Source organism: Anomalospiza imberbis, unplaced genomic scaffold (assembly GCF_031753505.1).
Source record: "Anomalospiza imberbis isolate Cuckoo-Finch-1a 21T00152 unplaced genomic scaffold, ASM3175350v1 scaffold_45, whole genome shotgun sequence".
NCBI lineage: Eukaryota > Metazoa > Chordata > Aves > Passeriformes > Viduidae > Anomalospiza > Anomalospiza imberbis.
In genome coordinates, this window is record NW_027100060.1 from 184,111 (window position 1) to 209,968 (window position 25,858).

Here is a 25,858-nt window from a genome sequence, read left to right on the forward strand (position 1 = left end):
ATGGCACAACTGCCCAGCCCACAAGGAAAAGAAAGAACAAGCTGTCAAGTTCTTCAAACATTTGTCCTGCTGTGCTGCAAGAGTTGAGCTGCACACAAGGTGTGGAAAGCCTAGAGAAGCTGCAGTTGGTGCCACATCTTGTGACAGAAGCTGCACCTCGTTCTCCAGGAAAGGTTCCTGGAAAGAGCAAACAGGAGTGTGGAGAAGATTCTGGGAAAACTGAAACAGCTTTTAAGAAATGAAATTAAAATGGAAAGAAACAACTGAAGATGTTTTTCTCTGTTTATTTTTATGCTCCTCTTTTCCATCTTGCACTACTGCTCCATCCCCTTAATCCAAATAGATCTCATCTCTAAGATCCATGACTTGGCGAATTTTAGACACTCTAAAATACCATGAGCTACACACAGTTTGCCTTCCCCGTTTGTTTTTTTGGGGTTTTTTTTGTGTTGTTTTTTTTTTTTTTTTAACCATTGCTGGAGATGTAAATGCAGTGCCTGGGTCAGATACAAATTCTGCATTCAGGGAATGTGCCCCGATAGGGTTTGATCCTCAGCGGGGACAATGCATGGCAGCGACCGAGGGGATTCCTGTTCCCCTGTGTAGGAGTCCAGACTCTGGGTCTGGGCTGACCAGGGCAAAGTTCCCGTGTTTGGACAGGCTCAGGGGCTGCCCCCGGGGAGCGGGGGGCTGGGCGCGGGGGCGAGCAGGCAACGGAAAAACGGACACGGGGACAAACGGCCCCGGAGCTTCAGTTGCAGTGGCAGCAGCGGCGGCGGCAGTCGCAGCAGCGGCAGCAGCAGCGAAAGCAGCAGCGAAAGCAGCAAAACCAGTCACTTTGAGGACTCCCTCGCCCGCTGTCCCGCACCCTCTCCCGCTCTCCCTTTCCCGGTGTCCCCTCCTCTCCCAGTCCCCCTCTCCCCTTGCCGGGCCATGTCCCCAGCCCGCCCCCGGCCCCGGGCGGGGCGGCCCCGTCCCCGCCCCGGTTCCCGGCCCCGTCCCCGTCCCCGCCCCGGTTCCCGGCCCCGTCCCCGGCCCCGGACCCGGCCCCGGCCCCGCCCCGGTTCCCGGCCCCGTCCCCGTCCCCGTCCCGGTTCCCGGCCCCGGCCCCGTCCACGTCCCCGTCCCGGTTCCCGGCCCCGGCCCCGTCCCCGTCCCCGCCCCGGTTCCCGGTCCCGTCCCCGTCCCCGGCCCCGGCCCTGTCCCCGTCCCGGTTCCCGGCCCCGGCCCCGTCCCCGTCCCCGGCCGTCCCGCCGGGGTCTCGCCTCCGCCCGGCTCTGGTCGTGCTGGCGGTGGCGCTGCTGGGCGGGCATCAGTGCCTGGAGCTCGGGCGGCACCGCCGCCCTCTGGCTCCGCCTGGCCCGAGCCCGGCCCCGGCCCCGACGTGGGCTCCAGTCCCGGCCCCGGCCCCGGCTCCTCCCGGGCCCCGCGGAGGACACACGCGGCGCGGCCGCTCCCGCCGCCCCCGCTGCGGCTTCCCCGGCCCGAGCTCCGCCGCTCGGCACCGCGGCCGTCGGCCCCGAGCCGCCGCTGTCCCGTTCCAGGGACAGAACGCCTGGGGAGGGCCGGCCCGGGGCGCTCGGGGAGCGCTCGGGGGCCGCTCCTGGCCCCGGGCCGAGCGCTGACAGCCCCGTCCCGCCCGCAGGGAAGGCGCAGGAGGAGGCCCTGCAGGAGCGGTACCGGCTGGGTTCGCTGCCGGGCAGCGGCGGCTTCGGCAGCGTCTTCGCAGCCACGCGGCTCTCGGACGGCGCCCCGGTGAGCGGCGGGGCCGGCGGCGGGCGCAGGAGGAGGGGGCGGAGGTGGAGGAGGAGGAGGAGGAGGTGGAGGAGGAGGAGGGGGATGGGGCTGCGCAGGGCAGGCGGGCGAGCTCAACTCGCTGCTCTCCCTTGCTCGCAGGTGGCCATCAAAAGGGTGCCACGGAACCGCGTCCGGCACTGGGGCGAGCTGGTGAGTGAGCGGGGCCAGCGGCAGAAGCTGGGCCGGGATGAGCCGAGGCCCGGCAGGGTGGAAGCCACCAGGACACCTCGAGGGAGAGCGGGCGTAGGGCCAGCGCAGGGCGCAGAGCATCCCGGGCTGGGTGAGGGGTTCCCGACCCCCGGCACGGCATCAGCCCCACTGATGGCATCGCGCTCCTCCCGCAGCCCGACGGCACCAGCGCACCCCTGGAGGTCGTGCTGCTGGACAAGGTCTCCACTGGCTTTCCCGGTGTCGTCCAGCTGCTGGAATGGCTTGAGCTCCCCAACGACATCGTGATGGTGCTGGAACGCCCAGAGCACTCTCAGGACCTGCACCATTTCATTCGGGAACGGGTGGTCCTGTCCGAGGAGTTGGCGCGGGATCTGTTCCGCCAGGTGCTGGAGGCCGTGCGGCACTGCACCAGCTGCGGGGTCCTGCACAGGGACATCAAGCCCAAGAACATCCTGGTTGACCTGGCCACCGGGCAGGCCAAATTGATTGACTTTGGCTGTGGCACCTACCTGCAGGACACAGCCTACACTCGCTTTGCAGGTGAGCCCACACAGGGGTGTGCTCTCAATCCCGTCATCTCATGGCCCAACACCTCACAGCCCAAGCTGGGTGTGGCAGCGGGGATTCTCCCTTTTGCTGCCCTTCATGGCACTGAGATTTCAGCTGAGCTGCTTTTGAGCAGGGCTGGGTGGGGAGCCAGCTTCCAGCCCTGCTGGCAGCCTTTGCCCACCACTCTGGGCAGGACTGAGGCTAGGGCTGGGCAGCCAGCCCAACAAAAACACCCCTGGGTGGGGTAGCAGAGAGGGGTGGCCAGAACCTGTGTCCCAGCCGGTTTGGGGTGCAGGTGAGAAAGGGCTTGGACTGCTCCACTCACCTGGTTTCTTTTGGCTTCATAATGGTTTTTGGGGCAGTGCAGGCAGGGAGGATGAGGGCATGGTTTTCCCAAGCACTGAGTGGGATTTTCCTCCTCATGGTCGGGCCTTGCCAGGGCTTCCACTGCTCTCTTCCAACCCCAGTGGCTTCTTTTCCATCCCCGAGTCTGTACACAAGTCCCAGGTGCTGGCGAGAGGGCAGCGGTCACCCCGTGTGCCACTGGGGCGGCCCCCACACACCCAGGGATGCTGGAGCCAGGCTCAGGGAGCAGCAGCGTCCCCCTGATGAACCCCATCTGTATTCCATAGGAACACGGTCATACAGCCCCCCGGAATGGACCCAGTTTGGCTGGTACTACGGCAAGCCAGCTACCATCTGGTCCCTGGGCATCCTGCTGCACCAGATGGTCTGCGGGGAGCACCCTTTCAGGAGGGGCTGGAACATCAGCTGGGACCATCAACTCTCGCTGCCACAACGGCTCTCTCAAGGTGGATCCTCATCTCTGGCCACGGGGGCAATACCAGTGCTGGGAGACAGCAGCAGCTCGTGAGCATCCCTCTCTGGCAGCTGCTGAGGAGGTGGCACATGTCCTGCTCTCCTGCTCTCCTCCAAAACAGGGAATTGATGGGGAAGTTTAGGCCCAGCTCTGAGCACATCCAGCATGGCCTGGGCACGGGAATAGTGGGGCAAAGCCAACAGGAGCCTTCTCCAACTGACCGGTGGTTTCTGGTTTCTCTGTCCAGAGTGCCAAGATCTGATCAGGAGGTGTTTATCCATGCTGCACTCGGACAGGCCCTCATTAGAAGAGCTGTTCCGTGATCCCTGGCTGCAGGATATTGATCTGCCCTAGAAGAAGGGAGAGAGCCACAGGCACACTTTGATGCAAGGCCCTGGTAAGTTACAGCTCCACACATGCCTTGGCAATCAGAAGCAAAGGAACGCAGACATTTTGTCCTGCCTGTGCCACTGCCCAGGGGTCATCAGATGGGAACACGCAGCCCTTGTGCTGGAGCTGAGCTGCTCTGCCCAGCACTGCTGGCCACCATCCGAACTGGTTTTGCTTGTCCTGGTTCCCTGACAGCTGGGGCCCTGGGCAGAAGCCTGACAGCCTGGGCTCACCCCAGGGAAGGAGAAGAAGCCCCTGGAGAAGCTGTACCAGGTGGGGCTGTTGCTGCTGGGGACAGTGAGGACGACATCAAGGATGACAACCTCTTCCTCCACCTGGTCACCGGCAGCTGAGGATGATGGACTTTGATTCTGACACCTTCTCCAAAGCCAGGCTCCACAGGGAATTTGCAGGTGAGTCCACACGCAGGGGGATGCTCCCAGATTTGGGCATTGCACAGCCTGGCCGGGAACCAAAGGTTCCCCCATTGCTGGGGCGGATGCAGCTGATCCTTCAGTCAGCTGCCAGGCTGCTTTTGGCAGGGCTGGGGGGATGGGCTGGGGTGCTGATGAAATGGGAGTGGGCTCCTGGCCCTGCCAACAGCCCCAGCACCCACCGTGCCCCGGGCTGGGGCTGGGGCTGGGGCAGCCAGCCCGACACAAAGAAACCCCCATGGTGGGAGCAGAGGTGGGACTCCAGAACCTGTGCAGGGGCTGCTTTGCTTTGCAGGCAAGGAAGGGCTTGGGCTGCTCCACTGCCCCTGTTTGCTTTGGGATCACCGTTATTTTGGAGGGCAGTGAAGCGGGGAAGGGAGACAGCCTGGGCTTCCCTCACCTGTGGGTGGGTTTTTCCCTGGCCTGCAGGGGTTGGGCCTTCCTTAGCCCCTGACAGAGATAAGATTTTTGACCTTTTTTCTTGTTCCCCTTTTTGTCTGTAATCTATTTTCAATCATTTGTTGTGTGTTTTTCTAGAGGAAGCGTTCCAGGTGGGGTCCAGTCTGGATGGGGAAGTGCTTGGGAGCAGCTGTGGCGTGGATGGGCCGTGCCCTGGGAGAAGGATGAGGACATCGTTTGGGACCAGCTTTTCTTCCAGCGAGGGATGGCGTGAGGTGGGTCCTGTCTGCTTGGCATGGTGGGATCAGAGCTTTGGGGAGATGGCAGCGAGCACAGGAGCATCCTGCTCTGGGCAGCTGCTGAGGGCTGGATGTGCCGTGGCCGGCTGCAGGCTGGGCACATGTCCTGCCCTCCTGCTCTGCTCCCAAAGGCAGCAGGGATGGGCAGCTCTGGGCACAGCTCTGGGCACGGCCAGCATGGCCTGGGCACTGCGGGCGGCTGGGACAAGGGGCCAGGAGCCTTCAGCTGACGGGCGCTTTCTGGTTTCTCTCCTTGCAGCCAGGCTCTGCGGGTGCTGAGGCTGCTCTGGGCTCTGCCAGGGCTCTGCTGGAGCTCAGCACCGGGCTGCAATCAGCCAAAGAAGAAATGGGGTGACCTGCAGCACAGACCTGCTGGAGCATTTCAGCATCACAGCTCAAGTTTGCAGAGTGTACACCTCCAAGGGCAAACATGACACCACCCAAAAATTAAACTTGTTCAATAGCTTCTGAAATGAAATCAATCTGGGATGACCCCAAATGATATTTTGCAACTTGCTCAAGCTGTAGCTCAGCCCTTCTCTGAACTGTTCTCTCCCCCACCTGCCTTTTACTTCCCAACTGCTCCCTCTTGTCCCCCAGTGAGTTCCCAGCCCATGGCAGTCTCCATCACACTGTTGCCTTCCTTGGTGCCCCTCACCATGAGGAAGGCCGAGCCCCAGGCTTGGGGACTCATCCTGTCACTGGATGAGGAGCAGCAATGTCTCAGAGGTCCAGTGGGATTTTAGTGTCATTCAGAGCTGCTTTCCAGCCCTCAGCTGTCCTCACTGCTGAGTTCCCACTCCCTTTTCCTCGTCCTTGCAGCAGGATGAGCTCTGTGAATCCCCTTGAGCCTCCCCACTCTGCCCAGCCCACGCACCCACCTCAGTTATGCTGAAGCTGCAGCTTCTCTGTCTCCTGTGGCACACCAGTCCAGTCCCCTGTGCGGGGAGCCCCAGCCCCAGAGCACAGCACTCAGCAGTGCACTCCGGGCTGGAGCAGCTCCCTCCCAGCCCCAGCCCAGGGACTCCTCTGGCCCCGGGGCTTGGGGCACTGTCAGCACCCGCTGCTCCAGCCACCGCTTCTGCTGGTCCTGACAGCAGCACCCAAAGTGGGGCTGATCCCGAGGGAGCAGCAGCAGGGCCTGGATCTGATCCCTGACTCTGGGGCAGGGCTGGACAAATGACACCCAGCAGCAGCAGCAGCACATGGAGCTGACTCTCAGCACAGCCCCTGCCACTCTTGCCTCCCGTGTGCAGCGGTGTCACAGCAGCCTGAGGCACCTGGGAGCACCCTGAGCCATGCCAGGGTCAGTGCCAGGAGCATCCCCTGGCGCTGTTTAAAACCGGCTCAGCAGGAACTGGGGATGCAAACAGGATGAACCTGAGCATCTCCCACCAGCAGATACCTCAGAGCTTACACAGTAACACGGCCGTGACTCTCCCAAACTGGATTTAGGAATGGCACACCTACTGCAGCCATTGGATCATGAGCTGCCCAGATCCCTTTGGGACTCCTGCTTTTGGTGTCTCTGCCTCCTCTCCCTGCCCCAAGGAGGCTCCTCTCTTCCTCTCCCTGCCCTGACAAGACAGTCACACAAATAAAGACATGGGATTACCAGGTGCTGAGGAGCTGTAGAAGGAGCCTTCTCTAGGTCTGGCCTGTTTCCAAAACCCGCACAGTCTCCCTCAGCAAGGAACCTCCTTGTCCACCCTCTCCAAGGGTGTCAAGCTCAGGAAGGGATTCCTGACACCCTGTCCAGCTGGGAGAGCTCCCGTGTCTCCATACCAGGGGATAAAACCAAACCCAGGAACCCTGGGGGGACTGAGATTGTGGCATGGGGACATCTGTATTTATTTCCCAGTGGCAAACAAAAATGTGGAATGGTGCCAGAGCTTGTTTTGATCTACATCAGCTTTTGATAATTGTCCCTCCTCCTGACAGCGACTCCTCTGCAGCTGCACTGGGAGATCTCTGGGGCTGAGTCCACTAAGAGGAGATTTCAGTGGGGCTGAGGTGCTCGAGGGGGCCCATTTCAATGCTCTGCTGAAGTCCAAGGACATTGTGTTTCCCCGAGGAGCAACGCTCCTTTCTGGCACTCACTGCCCCGTGAGGGACATTATTCAGTTGCTGCCATTGGGTGAGTTCCAGCCACAGGGAGAGGGAGGAGGAGATGATCCCACCCATGGCTGCTGCTGGGTCCAGACTCTGGGTGAGATAAAGCCGAGACAGAGCTTCAGCATCTCCCCCAAAATCACAGAATCACAGAAGGGCTTGGCTTGGAAAAGACCTTCAAGTTCATCTCCTTCCATGCCCCCTTCCACTATCCCAGGCTGGTCAAAGCCCTGTCCAACCTGGCCTTGGACACTGCCAGGGATCCAGGGGCAGCCACAGCTTCTGTGGGCAAGCTCTGATCTCTGCCCAGGTGAGCAGGGAGAAGACCCAAGGGAACGGCTGGAGCTGGGCCAGGGCAGGGCTGGGCTGGAGATCAGCAAAAGCTTCTTCCCCCAGAGGGGGCTCAGGCACTGCCCAGGCTCCACAAGGAATGGGCATAGCCCAGAGGCTGTTGGAGTTCCAGGAGCCGTTGGACCCCGCTCCCGGGGCTGCACAGGCTGCGATTGTTGGGGCGTCTGTGCAGGGCTGGGGGCTGGACTTGATGATCCCAATGGGTCCCTCCCAGCTCAGCCCCTTCTTAAATTCTCACCCTTTGGATCAGCCTTTGTGTCCCTTCGAGGCGCTGGCAGAGCTGCTGGGGACAGGGCAGGAGCGGGGCAGCCCCAGCGTTCCCCTGTCTGTGACACCCAGAAGTGACAGCCCCAGCGCTCCCCTGTCTGTGACACCCCAGAGTGACAGCCCCAGCGCTCCCCTGCCTGTGACACCCCAGCGGTGACAGCCCCAGCGTCCCCTGCCTGTGACACCCCAGCGGTGACAGCCCCAGCGTTCCCCTGTCTGTGATACCCCAGAGTGACAGCCCCAGTGTTCCCCTGTCTGTGACACCCCAGGGTGACAGCCCCAGCGTTCCCTTGTCTGTGGCACCCCAGTGGTGACAGCCCCAGCGTTCCCTCCCTGGAGTCGCTCCAAGGGAAGCGTCCAGAGCCGCGTCCAGTCAATGGAACTGTCCGGCCACTGACCAGCCCGGCCTGGGCTGATGTGGATTGCTCTGCAGACAGCTCGGGGAAGGTGTAAGAGGCCGTCTGAAGCCCCCACATTTGCCTACCGGTTGCCACAAGCAAAAACCCCTTCCCCCATTACAGTACCGGCTTGGAGAGAGCGGCAGTGCAGGTGCAGTTGCTGTACCGTTACGTTAGCTGTTCCGAACAAGGCCTGGCAAGGAGTTGGCAAGGAATTGGCAAGGACTTGGCATGAAGCCACCAAGGAACGGCCTACTGCATATTTGCCCACTCTCCTCCTGAATCTGAATGAACTTTTAGGGTGACCCTAATCATCTCTCACTGAAGACCTCTCATCTGCCCCGTGACCACTGTGACAGACGGACGGAGATGGAAAACCCTCCTCCCAAGGACTGAGACTGAGACCCCTCCCACAGGGAGAGGGGAAACCACTAATGACACGACCTGTTCTTCTTCAGTAATTCCAACGGACTTATTCTTCATTGTGTTCGTCCTGCCTTGGTGGTTTCAGTGGACTCACCTGTTCCCCCACAGCAATCACAAGAGACTCTCATTGTCCAGCATGTTCCCCCCTCTTTCCTCTGTGGACTATAACTGTGAGGATCTCGCCTGTGTTGGTAGCTATTCCTATCCCCCTCTTTTCTCTCTCTCTCTCTCTCTCTATCCTTTTATCTCCTTTCTGATCCCCACTATCGCATTTACTGTTTTGGCCCTTAATAAAGGCGCATTTGTTGTGATTAACTGATAGTCTCTTGCTGTTTGCCGTTTTGCACTTTTGGGATTGGTGAAAAGAACCATCACGACACCCCGCACAAGCAGATCGTGACAGATGGCCAGGGTGTCAGACCCAGCCAGCAGGAGTTTAGGAGGGCTAGGTCGTGTTTGACCAACCTGGTCTCCTTTCATGACCAGGTGACACTCCTGGTGGATGCAGGACAGGCTGTGGATGTGTCTGTTTGGACTCCAGCAAGGCCTTTGGCACTGTCCCCCACAGCACACTCCTGGAAAAGCTGCAGCCCACGGCTGGGCCAGGAGCACTCTGTGCTGGGTTCAGAACTGGCTGGATGGCCGGCCCAGAGAGTGGTGGTGAGCAGTGCTGCATCCAGCTGGGGACAGTCACCAGTGCTGTCCCTCAGGGCTCTGTGCTGGGCCAGCTCTGTTCAATATTTTTATTGACCACATGGATGAGGGCATTGAGGTTTTCATTGGTAAATCTGCAGATGACACTAAGCTGGGAGCACGTGTCCATCTGTTGGAAGGCAGGAGGGCTCTGCAGGGACACCTGGAACAGTTGGATGGATGGGTAGAATCCAATAGGATGAAGTTTAATAAATCCAAGTGCCCAGTCCTGCATTTTGGCCACAATAACCCCCTGCACTGCTCTAGGCTGGGGTCGGCGTGGCTGGACAGTGCCCAGGCAGAAAGGGACCTGGGGCCACTGGTCGACAGCAGGCTGAACATGAGCCAGCAGTGTGCCCTGGTGGCCAAGAAGGCCAATGGCTCCTGGCCTGGATCAGGAATGGTGTGGCCAGCAGGAGCAGAGAGGTCATTCTTCCCCTGTACTTGGCACTGGTGTGCTTGGCATTCCTCCCCTGTACTGGCACCCTACCTCGAGTGCCGTGTCCAGTTCTGGGCTCCCCAATTTGGGAAGGACATGGAGGGGCTGGAGCGTGTCCAAAGAAGGACAACAAGGCTGGTGAGGGGTCTGGAACACAAGTCCTGTGAGGAATGCCTGAGGGAGCTGGGGTTGTTTAGCTTGGAGAAGACTCAGAGGTGACCTTATCACTCTCTACACTCTCTGAAAGGTGGTTGCAGTCAGGTGGGGGTCGGTCTCTTTCTCCTCACAGCAACTGACTGAACAAGAGGACACAGTCTTAAGCTGCACCAAGGGAAATTTAGGTCAGCTATTAGGAAAAAAGTTTTTTTATGGAAAGGGTGATAAATTACTGGACTTGTTTGTCCAGGGAGGTGGTGGAGTCACCATCATGGGATGTGTTTAAAAAAAGACTGGATGTGGCACTCGGTGCCATGGTTTAGCTGAGGTGGTGTTAGGGCATGGGTTGGACTTGATGACCTTAAAGGTCTCTTCCAACCCAGCAATTCTGTGATTCTGTCATTGTGTGACATCACAGACCAGGTTGTGGCATCATATAGTTGGCTGTGACATCTCTGGTTTATTATGCGACATCACAGAGCAGGCTGTGACATCAGAGCATGCCTGTATGACATCACAGAGCAGAGCAAGCTGTGAGGTCAAAGAGTGTGCTGTGACATTATAGAGTGGCTGTGTTCCATCACTGAAGGTGTTGTGACATCACACAGTGGGTCTGTGTGACCACAGAGGTGCTGTGTGACATGTTAAGTGAGTTCTGCCATCACAGAGCAGGCTGTGACATCACAGAGCAGGCTGTGACATCACAGAGGAGGTTGTGATGTCACAAAGTTGGCTGTGACATTACAGGCTGGCTGTGTGACATCACAGAATGGGCTGTGAGGCCACAGAGAAGACTCTGCCATCATAGAAAAGGGCTCTGTGACATCACAGAGCAGCGGTGTGATGCCACAGAGAAGGCTGAGACAATAGAGAGTGGGTTGTGACATCACAGAGCTGACTGTGAAATCACAGGGCAGGCTGTGACATCACAGCGAGGCTGCATAACATCACAAAGGTAGCTGTGCCATCATAGAGCTGGCTGTGACATCACAGGGTGGCTGTGACATCACAGCCTGGGCTGTGACATCACAGGGCAGATGTTGTGACATCACAGAGCACACTGGGACCTCAAAGAGCAGGCTGTGACATCACAGGGCACCTGTATGAAATCACAGGTGGCCTGTTACATCTCCGAGTGGGCTGTGTGACATTACAGGGCAGCTGTGTGACATCACAGGGGCTGTGTGACATCAGAGGGGCTGTGTGACATCACAGGCGGTTGTATGACACCACAGGGGCTGTGTGGCATGGGGTTCCAGGGCAGGGCAAGGCTGGACCTGCCCCTTCCTCCCCCACACACAAAAAGTTTCCAGCCCACAATCTCCTCCAGTCTGTCACAACAGGCAGTGTGGGAGGTGAAATCCCAGCTGTGGCCATGGGCACCTGCAGGAAGAAGGACAGCTCTTTTCCAGAGGAATGAAAGCCCCAGTTCTCGGTTTATTTCTGATTTAATTGCCTGGAATTTATTTGGTTTTGTTGTTGCTTTGTTTCCTTTTTTGTGCCTGAAGTGTCCAGTCAGGAGCAGAGTGACGCTTGCCAAGGAACTTTGTGGTGCTGTTGCTCAATATTAAATCTGGTTTTTGCTGCTCCCTTGCTGGGGATTTTTTCAGCGCTCTCAAGCCCTCGTTGGCAACAGGGTGAAGGAGCCCTGGGCCAGGCTCTGGCCCTGGGGGACACGGGGACGCTGGCGGGGGGTCCCTGTCCCCTGTCCCGCCCCCCATGGCCCTGTGTCAGGCTCTGGGCTCAATCTCATGGAACATCCTCTGGGGGAGGCTGCGGCGCCGGGGGCGGGGGTACCCGGGGGGACAGGGGACCCCGCTGTGCACGAGCAGCGTTGGACTTCTCTGGGGGAAATGGGAGGGGGGGCTGGGGCAGAGTCACCTCCCCAGTGACCTCACACAGCCCCTGTGATGTCACACAGCCCCTGGGGTGTCACAACTCACCCTTGGATGCCACATAGCTCCCTTGTGATGTCATAGGCCCAACTCTGCGATGTCACTCTGTGATGTCACAAAGCTGTGCTGTTACAGAAGATTCTGTGATGTCAGAAATTCACCCTGTACTATGACGTCACAAAGTCATCCAGTGACATCACAGTCTGTTCCATGATGTCATAGCCTGCTCTATGATGTCACACAGCCAACTCGGTGATGTCACAACCCACACTCTGATGTCACAGAGCCACTCTCTACATGACGGCAGAGTCTGCCCTATGGCCTCACACTATGATGTCACACCCTGCTGTGCTATGTCACAAGCCCCTCAGTGATGTCACAAAACCCTCCCTGTGATGTCATACTGCCACTCAGTGATGTCACAGCACACACTTTGACCTCACTGCCCGCTCTATGATGTCATACAGCCATGCCATGATGTCACAGCCTGCTCTCTGATGTCACACTGTCCCCTCTATCATGCCATAGCTGCTTGATGACCTCACACAACACGCTCTGTGATGTCATAGCCCAGTCTGTGACCTCACACAACCCACGCTGTGCTGTCACACAGCCCCTCTCTGACATCACAGCTGCTCTGTGCCTCCGTGACACAGCCACAGAGGCGCTGCTGTGACACAGCCCCCTCTGGGACACCCCACAGCCCCTGCCAGTGCTGAGCCCCTGTGAGCTCTGTCTGCGCCCTGCTCGTGTCCCTGCGATGCCCTGGCAGTGCCCCAGCCCTGCTGGGCTGTGCACAGGAGCTGCTCCTGGCCACAGCTGTCTCTCTGCAGCGCTGCCCTTGCCAGGAGCTGCCTCTGGGCCAGGAGCCTGGCCCAGCTCAGCAGCACAGACACAGCACCAGGACGTTAATGACCCTCTGGGGCTTTGGTGCTCTTTGCATCGGACCCAGACCTCAGAGTGTGCTCAAAGAACTTCTCAAGAACTCAAAGTCAGATTCAAAGCCCAGACTTTCTTTAACTTTTAATGGGTCCCACTGAGGAACACAACTCATGTGAAAGTGTCCCTGGGTTCCAGTTAGAGCAGAACACTGGAGGCAGTGATGACAGCTGGGGACAAACAAGGCAAAGGTGTCTCTGGTGCTGAGCAAACCTGGATATCACCATGGTGTCCTTGGACCTGCATTGTCACACTGACCCACGGTTCCATGAGGTTCCCCAGTGTCACCATGGTCACTGTCAGAGGCTGGATGAGATCAGTGTCCCGAGACACCTTGGGTTGAGCTGTCAATCAGTCCCACAGCTGGGACAGCGCTAACCCGGCTCTGAACGCCCGAGCAATCACAAGACCCAGCTGGGGGGAGGCCCACGAAGGCCCAGGGGCTTAAAACCAAGGAGCACAAGGTCAGCCCCTGCTATGGACTCTGCCTTCTTCTAGGGTTTGTGTCTCACCCACACTGGAACCCCAGGAGCTGGGAGCCACATGTGTGTCTTTCTGTGGAGCTTCTGTCTTTCTGTCTCTCTGTCTCTTTCCTCTCCTTCTAATGCTCTTTCTATGGAACATTTTTGGGTCCCTGAACAACTGAAGTGTTTAAGGCTGAGAGGTAGAGCTTGTTCTGGTGCTTTCCATGAACTGATTGAACTCTTGATTTATGAACCAATGCACTAGATGTGGAATCCTCTACACTGAACTCAGAAACAAACGCCCTCTGTCAGAGCATTTTCATCTTCTAGATCACTTCCAAGATGCCCATGGCGATGTTGCAATGATTATCACACAGCTCTCCATTTCTGGATGCAGGCTCTGCAGATTCTTTCTCTGCATTCAGTCAGGCTTGCATTCCCTGACAATTCCTGGTAGCCCGTCATGGTTTCTTAGGGCAGAACAGTAACAATGAAAACCTTACCAATGGCACAACTGCCCAGCCCACAAGGAAAAGAAAGAACAAGCTGTCAAGTTCTTCAAACATTTGTCCTGCTGTGCTGCAAGAGTTGAGCTGCACACAAGGTGTGGAAAGCCTAGAGAAGCTGCAGCTGGTGGCACATCTTGTGACAGAAGCTGCACCTCGTTCTCCAGGAAAGGTTCTTGGAAAGAGCAAACAGGAGTGTGGAGAAGATTCTGGGAAAACTGAAACAGCTTTTAGGAAATGAAATGAAAATGGAAAGAAACAATCCAAGATGTTTTTCTCTGTTTATTTTTATGCTCCCCTTTTCCATGTTGCACTACTGCTCCATCCCCTTAATCCAAATAGATCTCATCTCTAAGATCCATGACATGGCAAGTTTTAGACACTGTAAAATACCATGAGCTACACACAGTTTTTGCCTTCCCCTGGTTTACTTGGAAAGCAGTGATGGAGACTAAGTGCAGCCCTTGGGTCAGGTACAAATTCAGCATTCAGGGAATGTGCTCCCCTAGGGTTTGATCCTCAGCGGGGACAATGCACAGCAGCGCTCAAGGGGATTCCTGTTCCGCTGTGCAGGAGTCCAGACTCTGAGTCTGGGCTGAACAGGGCAAAGTTCCCGTGTTTGGACAGGCTCAGGGGCTGCCCCTGGGGAGCGGGGGGCTGGGCGCGGGGGCGAGCGGGCAACGGAAAAACGGACACGGGGACAAACGGCCCCGGAGCTTCATTTGCAGCGGCAGCAGCAGCAGCAGCGGCAGCGGCGGCGGCTGCAGCAGCGAAAGCAGACAAAGCAGTGATTTTGTCGCATTCCTCTTGATTCTCCTCTCCCTTTCCCGCTGTCCCCTCCTCTCCCAATCTCTCTCTCCCCATTCCCGGCCGGGCCATGTCCTCAGCCCGCCCCCAGCCCCGGGCGGGTCTGCCCCGGCCCCGTCCCCGTCCCCGGCCGTCCCGCCGGGGTCTCGTCTCCGCCCGGCTCTGGTCGTGCTGGCGGTGGCGCTGCTGGGCGGGTATCAGTGCCTGGGGCTGGGGCGGCACCGCCGCCCTCTGGCTCCGCCTGGCCCGAGCCCGGCCCTGGCCCCGACGTGGGCTCCAGTCCCGGCCCCGGCCCCGGCTCCTCCCGGGCCCCGCGGAGGACACACGCGGCGCGGCCGCTCCCGCCGCCCCCGCGGCGGCTTCCCCGGCCCGAGCTCCGCCGCTGTCCCGTTCCAGGGACAGAACGCCTGGGGAGGGCCGGCCCGGGGCGCTCGGGGGGCGCTCGGGGGCCGCTCCTGGCCCCGGGCCGAGCGCTGACGGCCCCGTCCCGCCCGCAGGGAAGGCGCAGGAGGAGGCCCTGCAGGAGCGGTACCGGCTGGGTTCGCTGCTGGGCAGCGGCGGCTTCGGCAGCGTCTTCGCAGCCACGCGGCTCTCGGACGGCGCCCCGGTGAGCGGCGGGGCCGGCGGCGGGCGTAGGAGAAGGGGGCGGAGGAGGAGGAGAAGGAGGAGGAGGAGGAGGAGGGGGAAGGAGGAGGAGGTGGAGGGGGCGGAGGAGGAGGAGGATGGGGCCCGGCGGGGCGGGCGGCGCGCTCAACCCACTGCTCTCCCTTGCTCGCAGGTGGCCATCAAAAGGGTGCCACGGAACCGCGTCCGGCACTGGGGCGAGCTGGTGAGTGAGCGGGGCCAGCAGCAGAAGCCGGGCCGTGCCGGGTGGCGAGGAGCCGGGGCCCGGCAGGGTGGGAGCCGCCGGGAGCCCTGCAGGGAGAGCGGGCATGGGCTGAGCGGGGCATGCAGAGCATCCCGGGCTGGCTGAGGGGTTCCCCAGCCCTGGCACGGCCTCAGCCCCACTGACGGCATCGCGCTCCTCCCGCAGCCCGACGGCACCAGCGCACCCCTGGAGGTCGTGCTGCTGGACAAGGTGTCCTCTGGCTGCACTGGTGTCATTCAGCTCCTGGAGTGGCTTGAGCTCCCTGACAGCGTCGTGCTGGTGCTGGAGCGTCCGGAGCGGTACCAGGAGCTGTCGGGTTTCCTGGCGGAGCGGAGGTTCCTGCCGGAGGAGGAGGCGCGGGGGCTGTTCCGCCAGGTGCTGGAGGCTGTGCGGCACTGCACCAGCTGCGGGGTCCTGCACAGGGACATCAAGCCTGAGAACATCCTGCTCGACCTGGCCACCGGGCAGCTGAAACTGATTGACTTTGGCTGTGGCGCCTTCCTCCAAGACACAGCCTACACCCAGTTTGCAGGTGAGCTCTGCCGGGGGATGCTCCTGGGCATCTCATGGCCCAGCCGGGGTGCAGCCCCAGGGCTCCCCCTATTGCAGCCAGGATGGGATTAATGCTGGAGCCAAGCTGATTTGGGTGGGGGTGTGAGGGGGACCAGCTCCAGCCCTGCTGACAGCCTTCAGCACCCACTGTGGCCTGGGCTAAGGCTGGAGCTGGGGCAGCCAGCCTGACAAAAACCCCAGTGGGGGTAGCAGAGAGGGGCGTCTGACCCTGTGCCCTGGATGGTTTGGTGTGCAGGCGAGAAGGGCTTGGACTGCTCTGCTCCCATTGTTTGCCTTGACTGGTTAACATTTTTGGGGGGCCGTGCAGGCGGGGAGTAGAGCGGGCTTTCTCCACCACTGGATGAGTTTTGCTTTTGTGTGTCATGGTTGGGCCTTCCCAGGATTTCTGCTGCCCTCTTCCAACACCAGTGGCTTCTTTTCCAGCCCCAAGTCTGTACACATGTCCCAGGTGCTGGTGAGAGGGCAGCAGTCACCCTGTGTGCCACTGGGGCAGCCCCCACATGCCATGGGGTGCTGGGGTCAGGCTCTGGGAGCAGCAGCGTCCCCCTGATGAACTCTGTCTGTGTTCCACAGGAACCCTGTCCTACAGCCCACCAGAGTGGATCCACCACCAATGCTACCACGGCGAGGCAGCAACGATCTGGTCCCTGGGCCTCCTGCTGTACCACCTGGTCATGGGGAAGCACCCGTTCAGGAGGGGCCAGGAGATCATCTGGGGGCGGATCTTGTTCCCACGACGGCTCTCTCAAGGTGGGTCCTCATCTCTGGCCACGGGGGCAATACCAGTGCTGGGAGACAGCAGCAGCTCATGAGCATCCTGCTCTGGCAGCTGCTGAGGAGGTGGCACATGTCCTGCTCTCCTGCTCTCCTCCAAATACAGAATCCATGGGGAAGTTTAGGCCCAGCTCTGGGCACACCCAGCATGGCCTGGGCATGGGAACAGGGGGGCAACTTCTCCAACTGACTGGTGATTTCTGGTTTGTTTCCCCAGAGTGCCAGGATCTCATTAAGAGGTGTTTGTCCATGCAGCCCTTGGAAAGGCCATCCTTAGAAGAGCTTTTCCGTGATCCATGGGTGCAGGGTGGTCTTCTGCCCTAGAAGATGGGAGAGATCCACGTGCACAGTTGGATCCAGGGGCCTGGCAGGTAACAGCTCCACACTTGTCCTGGCAATCAGTGGCAAAGCCAACCAGACTGGTTTTGTCCTGCCTGTGTCACTGCCCAGGGGGCATCAGATGGGAACACGCAGCCCTTGTGCTGGAGCTGAGCTGCTCTGCCCAGCACTGGTGGCCACCATCTGAGCTGGTTTTGCTTGTCCTGGTTCCCTGACAGCTGGGGCCCTGGGCAGAACCTTGACAGCCTGGGCTCACCCCAGGGAAGGAGAAGAAGCCCCTGGAGAAGCTGTACCAGGTGGGGCTGCTGCTGCTGGGGACAGTGAGGACGACATCAAAAATGACAACCTCTTCTTCCACCTGGCCACCGGCAGCTGAGGATGATGGACTTTGATTCTGACACCTTCTCCAAAGCCAGGCTCCACAGGGAATTTGCAGGTGAGTCCACACGCAGGGGGATGCTCCCAGATTTGGGCATTGCACAGCCTGGCCGGGAACCAAAGGTTCCCCCATTGCTGGGGCAGATGTAGCTGATCCTTCAGTCGGCTGCCAGGCTGCTTTTGGCAGGGCTAGGGGGATGGGCTGGGGTGCTGATGAAATGGGAGTGGGCTCCTGGCCCTGCCAACAGCCCCAGCACCCACCGTGCCCCGGGCTGGGGCTGGGGCTGGGGCAGCTAGCCCGACACAAAGAAACCCCCATGGTGGGAGCAGAGGTGGGACTCCAGAACCTGTGCAGGGGCTGCTGTGCTTTGCAGGCAAGGAAGGGCTTGGGCTGCTCCACTGCCCCTGTTTGCTTTGGGGTCACCGTTATTTTGGGGGGCAGTGTAGGGGGGAAGGGAGACAGCCTGGGCTTCCCTCACCTGTGGGTGGGTTTTTCCCTGGCCTGCAGGGGTTGGGCCTTCCTTAGCCCCTGACAGAGATAAGATTTTTGACCTTTTTTCTTGTTCCCCTTTTTGTCTGTAAGCTATTTTCAATAATTTGTTGTGTGTTTTTCTAGAGGAAGCATTCCAGGTGGGGTCCAGTCTGGATGGGGAAGTGCTTGGGAGCAGCTGTGGCGTGGATGGGCCGTGCCCTTGGAGAAGGATGAGGACATCGTTTGGGACCAGCTTTTCTTCCAGCGAGGGATGGCGTGAGGTGGGTCCCGTCTGCTTGGCATGGTGGGATCAGAGCTTTGGGGAGATGGCAGCGAGCACAGGAGCATCCTGCTCTGGGCAGCTGCTGAGGGCTGGATGTGCCGTGGCCGGCTGCAGGCTGGGCACATGTCCTGCCCTCCTGCTCTGCTCCCAAAGGCAGCAGGGATGGGCAGCTCTGGGCACAGCTCTGGGCACGGCCAGCATGGCCTGGGCACTGCGGGTGGCTGGGACAAGGGGACAGGAGCCTTCAGCTGACGGGCGCTTTCTGGTTTCTCTCCTTGCAGCCGGGCTCTGCGGGTGCTGAGGCTGCTCTGGGCTCTGCCAGGGCTCTGCTGGAGCTCAGCACCGGGCCGCAATCAGCCAAAGAAGAAATGGGGTGACCTGCAGCACAGACCTGCTGGAGCATTTCAGCAACACAGCTCAAGTTTGCAGAGTGTACACCTTCAAGGGCAAACATGACACCACCCAAAAATTAAACTTGTTCAATAGCTTCTGAAATGAAATCAATCTGGGATGACCCCAAATGACATTTTACAGCTTGCTCAAGCTGTAGCTCAGCCCTTCTCTGAACTGTTCTCTCCCCCACCTGCCTTTTACTTCCCAACTGCTCCCTCTTGTCCCCCAGTGAGTTCCCAGCCCATGGCAGTCTCCATCACACTGTTGCCTTCCTTGGTGCCCCTCACCATGAGGAAGGCCGAGCCCCAGGCTTAGGGACTCATCCTGTCACTGGCTGAGGAGCAGCAATGTCTCAGAGCTCCAGTGGGATTTTAGTGTCATTCAGAGCTCCTCTTCTGCCCTCAGCTGTCCTCACTGCTGAGTTCCCACTCCCTTTTCCTCGTCCTTGCAGCAGGATGAGCTCTGTGAATCCCCTTGAGCCTCCCCACTCTGCCCAGCCCACGCACCCACCTCAGTTATGCTGAAGCTGCAGCTTCTCTGTCTCCTGTGGCACACCAGTCCAGTCCCCTGTGCGGGGAGCCCCAGCCCCAGAGCACAGCACTCAGCAGTGCACTCCAGGCTGGAGCAGCTGCCCTGCAGCCATGGCTTGGCTCTTTGTGGCAAGGGAATGCTCCCTGTTTGCAGCTGTCCCTGCAGGATGGCCCCAGGGCAGAGCCCAGCCGGGCTCCCACTGCAGCCCCTGAAGCTTGGGGCAGACAGTGGTCCCAGAGCTGGGGTTCACGGGGAGCACCCGGAGCTGTGGCTTTCAGTCAGTGTTGGCAAATGTTGTGTTCTCATCTCCTGCAGCCTGTGGGGAAAGCAGCCTGTGCTGCCAGGCCTGTGTGTGCCAGGGGCTCTTGGATGTCTCTGTACCCATGGACAGAAGGCTCTGTGTGTGCCAGGGGCTCTTGGATGTCTCTGTATCCATGGACAGAAGGCTCTGTGTGTGCCAGGGGCTCTAAGATGTCTCTGTACCCGTGGACAGAAGGCTCTGTGTGTGCCAGGGGCTCTTGGATGTCTCTGTACCCATGGACAGAAGGCTCTGTGTGTGCCAGGGGCTCTTGGATGTCTCTGTATCCATGGACAGAAGGCTCTGTGTGTGCCAGGGGCTCTAAGATGTCTCTACCCATGGACAGAAGGCCCTGTCTGTGCCAGGGTTTCCATAATGTCTCTGTACCCATGGGTATGGAATAGCATGGACACTGAAAGTGTCAGTCCCGTTGCTTGCACGCTCCTTCCTTTGTGCACAAGACACATCCAGGCACACCCCCATGTACAGATACATTAAAAGGACAGGGAGGGACAGAGATTTCCCACAGTACTCCAACTTTGGCATAACTCACCTTTTAGCTGGTGGCCAGGGGATTTTTTTTCCCAGCTCTGTGTGAGAAGGTGTCCAGGAGCTGAAGGAGCAGCATTTAGAAGCAGTTTCAGGATTTCTAGGCAGGAAGTGGAGCTGACAACCATCCACGTAACTTGCCGTATTCATCAGGATGTGCTGCTGGTTCTTTGGGAATATGGCCCAATGGAGAGACGAGACTTGGAAAAATCCCAGCTCTCTGTGGGTTTGTGCAAAGGGGGAGCAGCAGAAACACTTTGTGTCTGCTTTGGGGACACAAGGTCCAAGGAGCTGCGGTGGCAGAGGGTGACCTGGGCTGGTGGCAGGTGAAGTCCTGGTTCATGGCATCCCAGAGTGGCACAGGACAAAGCTCCAAGCACTCCCAACCCCACTGATGAAGTCTTTGTGATGCTGCACATCCTATAGGAAAAGCTGCTGTCACACAATGCACTGGGATTTCTAAGTTTCATTTTAATTACTTTAGGTCCAAGTTTCAAACTGCAATGTTTTTGTTCTCAAGACACAGTCGTGCACAATCCATCTCTCATCCTCCTATTGCTTCAACAACAATTTAAAAAAATAAATCTTAATATTGGAAACAAAACCCAGTGTCTTTAAAAAAAGAATGCTGGGGTCAGTCAGTAAGATGGATCCAGGCCATCAGAACAGGCACAAAGTAAATGAGTTCTCCTTTTAAAAAGATCAGTTACCTCTTAAATACAAAGTTACAGAAGATTTCATTACACATTTGTTTCTTTTTGTTTTCTCTTTCATATTTTTCTCATTTTTAAAATTTTTTTCTATTTCTTTTTAAGTAGATAACACATCATGTAAAATAGGTAAGATTTTTCAGCAAAAATCAGATTTTTCAGCAAAAATAAGATTTACAGCAAAATAAGATACATTTCTGATAAACAATGAAAATATTTACTCCTCTGTTTAATTTTCTCTGGATACCCTGCGGTAAAAAATCTAGCAGATATGAGAAGAGGTGTCAAGTGTTTGCTTTGGACTAAGCTGGAGTTCAGCACTGCTGACATCCTGATCCAGCCAAGAGTTGCAGAATTCTTTTGCACATCCCGAATGTGTTTGCAGGCACAGCACCTGCAGTGCTGACACACCAGTGCACGTGAATAACTCTGTTACTCCCTCACAGAAGTTGGGCTCTGCCCCAGAGCGAGGTGCTCCAGCCCTTTGCTCCTGGTTCCCGTGGGGAGCAGCTCCCTTCCCTCTGGCTGAGCTGCTCAGGCAGAGCCCGGCAGCTCCTGGCCCTGCAGGGCTGAGGCTTTTCCCCGTTGCTGGGCACAGACTGATGGAGCAGCACCGCTGAACACGGGCACACACAGGGACCAGCAGCAGCTGCCTTTGGCCACCTGAGGCTCCAAGGCCCAAACTCAGAGCAGACAGGGCTGGAAGAGACTCACAGGCTCCCTGCTGGCTGTGCTGCCCCACTTGTGCCCACCTGGGAGCCCCCAGGGCCAGCAGGGACTTGAGATGGCAGCCCTGGGCTCCTGGAGCTTGTGCAAGGAGCGGGGCTGGGGACTCCCTGTCCATGGGGAGCTTCCAGATGGAAAAGGCTGCTGTGCCCAGGCAGCTCCAAGGGCACAGAAAGGAGGGTCTCCACCACGGGATCTGTGCCAGTCCCACAGTCCTGGGCAGCAGCCACCGAGCCCTGGGGGAGCAGAGGGCACAGCAAGAGGGACAAAAGCAGGCAAGGTCAGAGACTGGAGAGAGCCAGACCCGGCAGCAGGAACAGCTGCTCCATTGCACTCTTGGAGAAAGCTCTTGGCTGCTTCAAAGCGCTGAAAGGCGTGCAGGGCAGAGAGGAGGCCACACCAAACACTGCTCCTGTTTGCACAGCCTCCCCTCTCCGTGTCCCAGAAGGAATTGGATGGACTGTGCTCTTCTCTCCGAGTGTCTCGTTCAGCACGAGCGGCTGAGCACCAGGAGCTGAAGGAGCTGAAGCCTCAGGCCTCAAGAGCTGGGCCTGAGGAGACACTGTGAGCAAATGAATGCTGCTAACATGGACCTGGCTGAATGCAGCAGATGGAATCATGGAATCACAGAATCCTTTCTGTTGGAAAAGACCTCTGAGCTCATCCAGTCCAGCCGGTCACCCAGCAGTGTCGAGCCCAGCACTAAACCACGTCCGTGAAGTGCCAAGGCCTGGACAACAGCCCTGAGTGAGGCCCTGAGCCAAAGGTGGCCTCTGGATGAACCTTCCAACCAAAGGTTATCTTTGTATCTGCTCACTAATGAAATATGCATGGTCATTAGCGCTGTGATAGATGTATCCACTCATTAGTGAAACATGGATTGACCTTTCTGTGTTTAGAAGCCAGACAAGGCCATGAAATCTGACATCTGGCCTTGTCTGGGGCTGAATGGTCAAAGTCACCTCCCTTGGTTCCTCTTGGGCCCTGGCCAGGCTTTGGGAGGAACCCAGGAGGAGGATGAAACCAGATGTTCCCGCACCAGAAGCGCTGTCAGTTTGTTCATTCAGCACTGTCAGAGCTGGGCCCTCTCCCAGCGAGGCTGGAGCCCCACCTGTGGCTGGAGGCACCTGCAGGAATTCCCAGTGTCCAGGAGTGGCTCTGCAGCCCTTGGCTGTGACAGCTTCCCCAGCTGCAGTGTGGATCTGGGGCATGGTAAAGCCTGAGGGTAACTGGGGCTGGATCTTTCTTAATCACTGCTGCAATCTCTGGTGCTGCTGGCTGGGTGCATTGCTGAGCTGCTCCTTTTGTGATTCTTTGCTGCTTTGAGCTACAGTCAATGACACTGAGTCCTTCAGTTGGTGTCTGTGTCTTTGGTGCTGACCCTGCCCACTGGGGAAACAAAACTGGCACAGTCTGGCCAGATCACAACAAAATGTCACTTTTTAAATGTAAATGTGAGGAATCAGTCCCATCAGAAATTCCCAGATGGGAAGCCCTTCCCTGGAGTTCCCTGCCTCTGGAGTGGGCTGAGGTCAGAGCACCCTGTGAGACGTGGGGCACTCGGTTAATAGAGGCTGAACCCCTGGATGTCTTCAAATGCATCCCAAAATTGCATATGGAAGAAGGAAAAGAACTTGTGGGTTTGGGAAGATGAGGGAGAATTTTCTTAATGGCACATTGGAAACAGCACCAACAGAAGGAAGAATTGGTTTTGGAATGCTCCCACATGGAGGGACAGAGGAAGGTTTAAATCTTGGGCTCAGGTTCATTTGTGCAAGTGAAATATAACATTATTATTATTGTCATTAATAACAGTTATATAAAAAATATAACATGATTATACATTTTTTCAGATAGAATTAAAAATTGATACTGTGAAATAAAGGCTGACAATGCCAATATGTTAGTTTTGGCTGCTGAGTGTAACACTAAATACCCTACAGAAAAGGACTGGCCAAGACCCAAATGTCACAATTGAACTTTGTGAATTGTGTATCATGAAGAAAGGAGGAAGGGATGATGTGGAAACCCAGGACACCGGGAGTATTTCTCTGTCTGCCCTGTGTTAAGTATTTATTCTCTATCTATTGATATGATTGATAACATCTTCCACTTACTACCATACTGTAAAATAAGCAATTAAGGCTCGATCAGGATTTCAGTTTCTTCCCAGAAGTAACAGTGATTTTATTTTTCACAAGCCCACAAGATTTCAGGCGAGCTATGTTCAGTGTCCTAAAGAATTCTTTTCTCCAAGGGCTATCCTTGAGGTCCAGTATTTTTTCTGGCTCCCATTAAAAAATACCAGAAGCCTTCTGCCTTGTTATTTACCTTCTTGCTTTCCACAGAGCAGTGACATTGCAGTAGGAAAGCCAGCACCAGCTGTATTCATGCTTTAAAATCTTTAGGAATTAATTGCATTTATATAAGTGCCAAGAAATTTTATTCTTAAGACTGTATTTTACTACCCTTTCTGCTGGAGCCAATCTTTGCACCCCACACGCACACACACAAGCCAAAACCCAGAAATGACTGTACTCAGCAACGTGGCTACAAACCTCATCGGGAAAACCAAGTACATTATAAACATTAATTAATTTCAGCCACATGCCCTCCTCAGTGAAGTGGGTAATTACTACCCCCATTCAGCACAAGTGGGAAAACTAAAGGAGAATGATTTGCCCAGGTCAAACAAGGTGCATGGCACAGAACAGAGCGCCCATAACCCTAGCCAGCAGCCATCCTTTTCATCCTATAACCCACCTAACTAAATTCTTTCAGTCCAGTAGGCAAATTACCAGAAGTCCATATGATAAAAGCAAGGCTACTGTTTCTTCCTCAAATATAACTAATATGTCCATCTCCTCACTTGCCTACTTTAAGTATTCTCATGAATATTCACAGCAGAGTTTCCCCCTCAGAATGTTCTGGAGAAAGAAAAAAAGAGGAACGACCTACTTAAAAAAATCTATATCTAATGACCTACTGCAACCTGGAATCTTTAATTGGCTGTAAGGTGATTAACTGTGTATGCACAGCCTAAAAGGCAAAAACCAAAGTTTGTGGACTGGCCTGCAGTAAGGAGGCTTGAACTGGCAACCTGACAGAAGCTTAAGAGATTCACCTAATTTACATATATATTCGGATTTTTTGCTTTTCAGGGGGGCAGAGGGAGGGACAGGGTACATCATAAATAAGCCCAGTTTCCTTACCACAGCAATAGAAGCACTTTGTTAGCTGATTTCATCAGCAGTATAAACCTGCACCTAATTGTTTCTCTCTGCACCCTGGGCTTAAAGGAAATAAGTTAGCTGATGGGTTAATTCAGGAGAATTAACTCCCATAAACACAAAGAACAGTTGGGTTGGAAGGGACTTTAAAGATCACCTGGTTTCATACCATGCTTGCCACCCTGTTCCCTTCACAGTCTCCACTTCCCTTCAGCCTGTCTCAACTCCTTCATGGGTTAAAGTGGAGGGCACTAAAATTTTTTATAGGGCTGGGTGGAATAAAAAAAGCCCACAGTGCTCTCCAGAATCACTAGAAGAAGTCAGAGCCTGCTGTGCTGACTCTGCCACCAAGCTTTTTCCATCAGCCTCAGGAGCCCCACCTCACATCCTTTTATCACTACTTTCCATTTCCTTACCTCAGCAATTGTGTCAGATGTGAGCAAGGGATATGTGGTGGTCACACTATCTCAGCTCATCAGTCCACCACTAATGCCTTCCTGTGTAAAGACATCCCTTGGTTACATAATATATCCTTGACACCATTTCTGTTTACATTAAATTAAAATTAATCAGCCAGGCACTTGCCACAGCAATCCATGTAACTCAGCTTGGCAGCTTGATATTATCAGTGGCTCAGCAACATTAGCTTTGTAGGGTTAGGATCTCCTGGGGACTCCTTCCACGAGAGGACTGCAGGTGTTGTAGTCATAAAACATTATGCTCCCTCCCAAGCATCTGTATGACAGCCTCTTCCAAGGACAGCAGAGAAAACTGCAACGGCAGCTCAAACCTGATTTATTAGCATGGGCATCACAGGTACACAAGTCCTTAAGCTATCAACTCACCCTCCAGCAAGAAATGCTACAGTTCATTAACCCTTTCAGTAGGTGTCCCAGTGCAGGTCTGCCTACTGTCAGACATCAGACTGAGTCACATCAGGGAGGCTTTAATCAAGTTGGCCTTTTCCTTACTTATTCTGCCCCCAAGATGTTCAGTTCTTCAGACTTTTGATGCAAATTATTCCCAAGTGTTTACTAGCATTTTAGTTCCTAACTACTGTAGGAGCAACCCTGCTTTGCTGTTGTCAGATCAGTTGCCCACGCTGAGCTGCTGGGTATCAGCTGGCAAGGGCAGACCACAACATCTTCTGGTGACCTGCTTATTTACTAGAAATAAATATCTGTAAACATCCCTGAACCCATGCCAGAGTATTCAGATAAACCATTTTGGGACAAAACTAAACAAAAAAGACACCAATGCATGAAAAGAAACTCTTTAGAAACTAGGTTTTCGGTCTCTGCTGCTTTCTTAAAGATTGGCATGGTCATTTCAAAGCCTGTTAAGGATAGCATCAGAACAGTCAAGACAAACAGTGACAGTCTTTGCACCCAGACAAGTAGATTGTCCCAGCCAGAGGAAAGG

General features: G+C 56.3%; 1 protein-coding gene across 3 annotated transcripts; it reads left to right on the forward strand.

Moving 5' to 3' along the window:
* The first annotated feature begins 2,237 nt into the window (after nucleotides 1-2,237).
* On the forward strand, nucleotides 2,238-17,197 carry LOC137466857 (serine/threonine-protein kinase pim-1-like). 3 transcript variants are annotated; one of them, XM_068178491.1, is made up of 4 exons: nucleotides 2,238-2,508; nucleotides 3,150-3,329; nucleotides 3,585-3,734; nucleotides 17,128-17,197. In XM_068178491.1, the coding sequence occupies exons 1-3, from the start codon at nucleotides 2,253-2,255 to the stop codon at nucleotides 3,689-3,691; spliced, it is 543 nt and encodes a 180-aa protein (XP_068034592.1). In that variant the 5' UTR covers nucleotides 2,238-2,252; the 3' UTR covers nucleotides 3,692-3,734; nucleotides 17,128-17,197. The 3 variants fall into 3 exon arrangements, with proteins under 3 accessions (XP_068034592.1, XP_068034590.1, XP_068034589.1); XM_068178489.1 differs by lacking the exon at nucleotides 17,128-17,197 and adding an exon at nucleotides 3,966-4,086; XM_068178488.1 differs by lacking the exon at nucleotides 17,128-17,197 and having other exon boundaries at nucleotides 3,585-3,779.
* The last annotated feature ends 8,661 nt before the right edge of the window (nucleotides 17,198-25,858 follow it).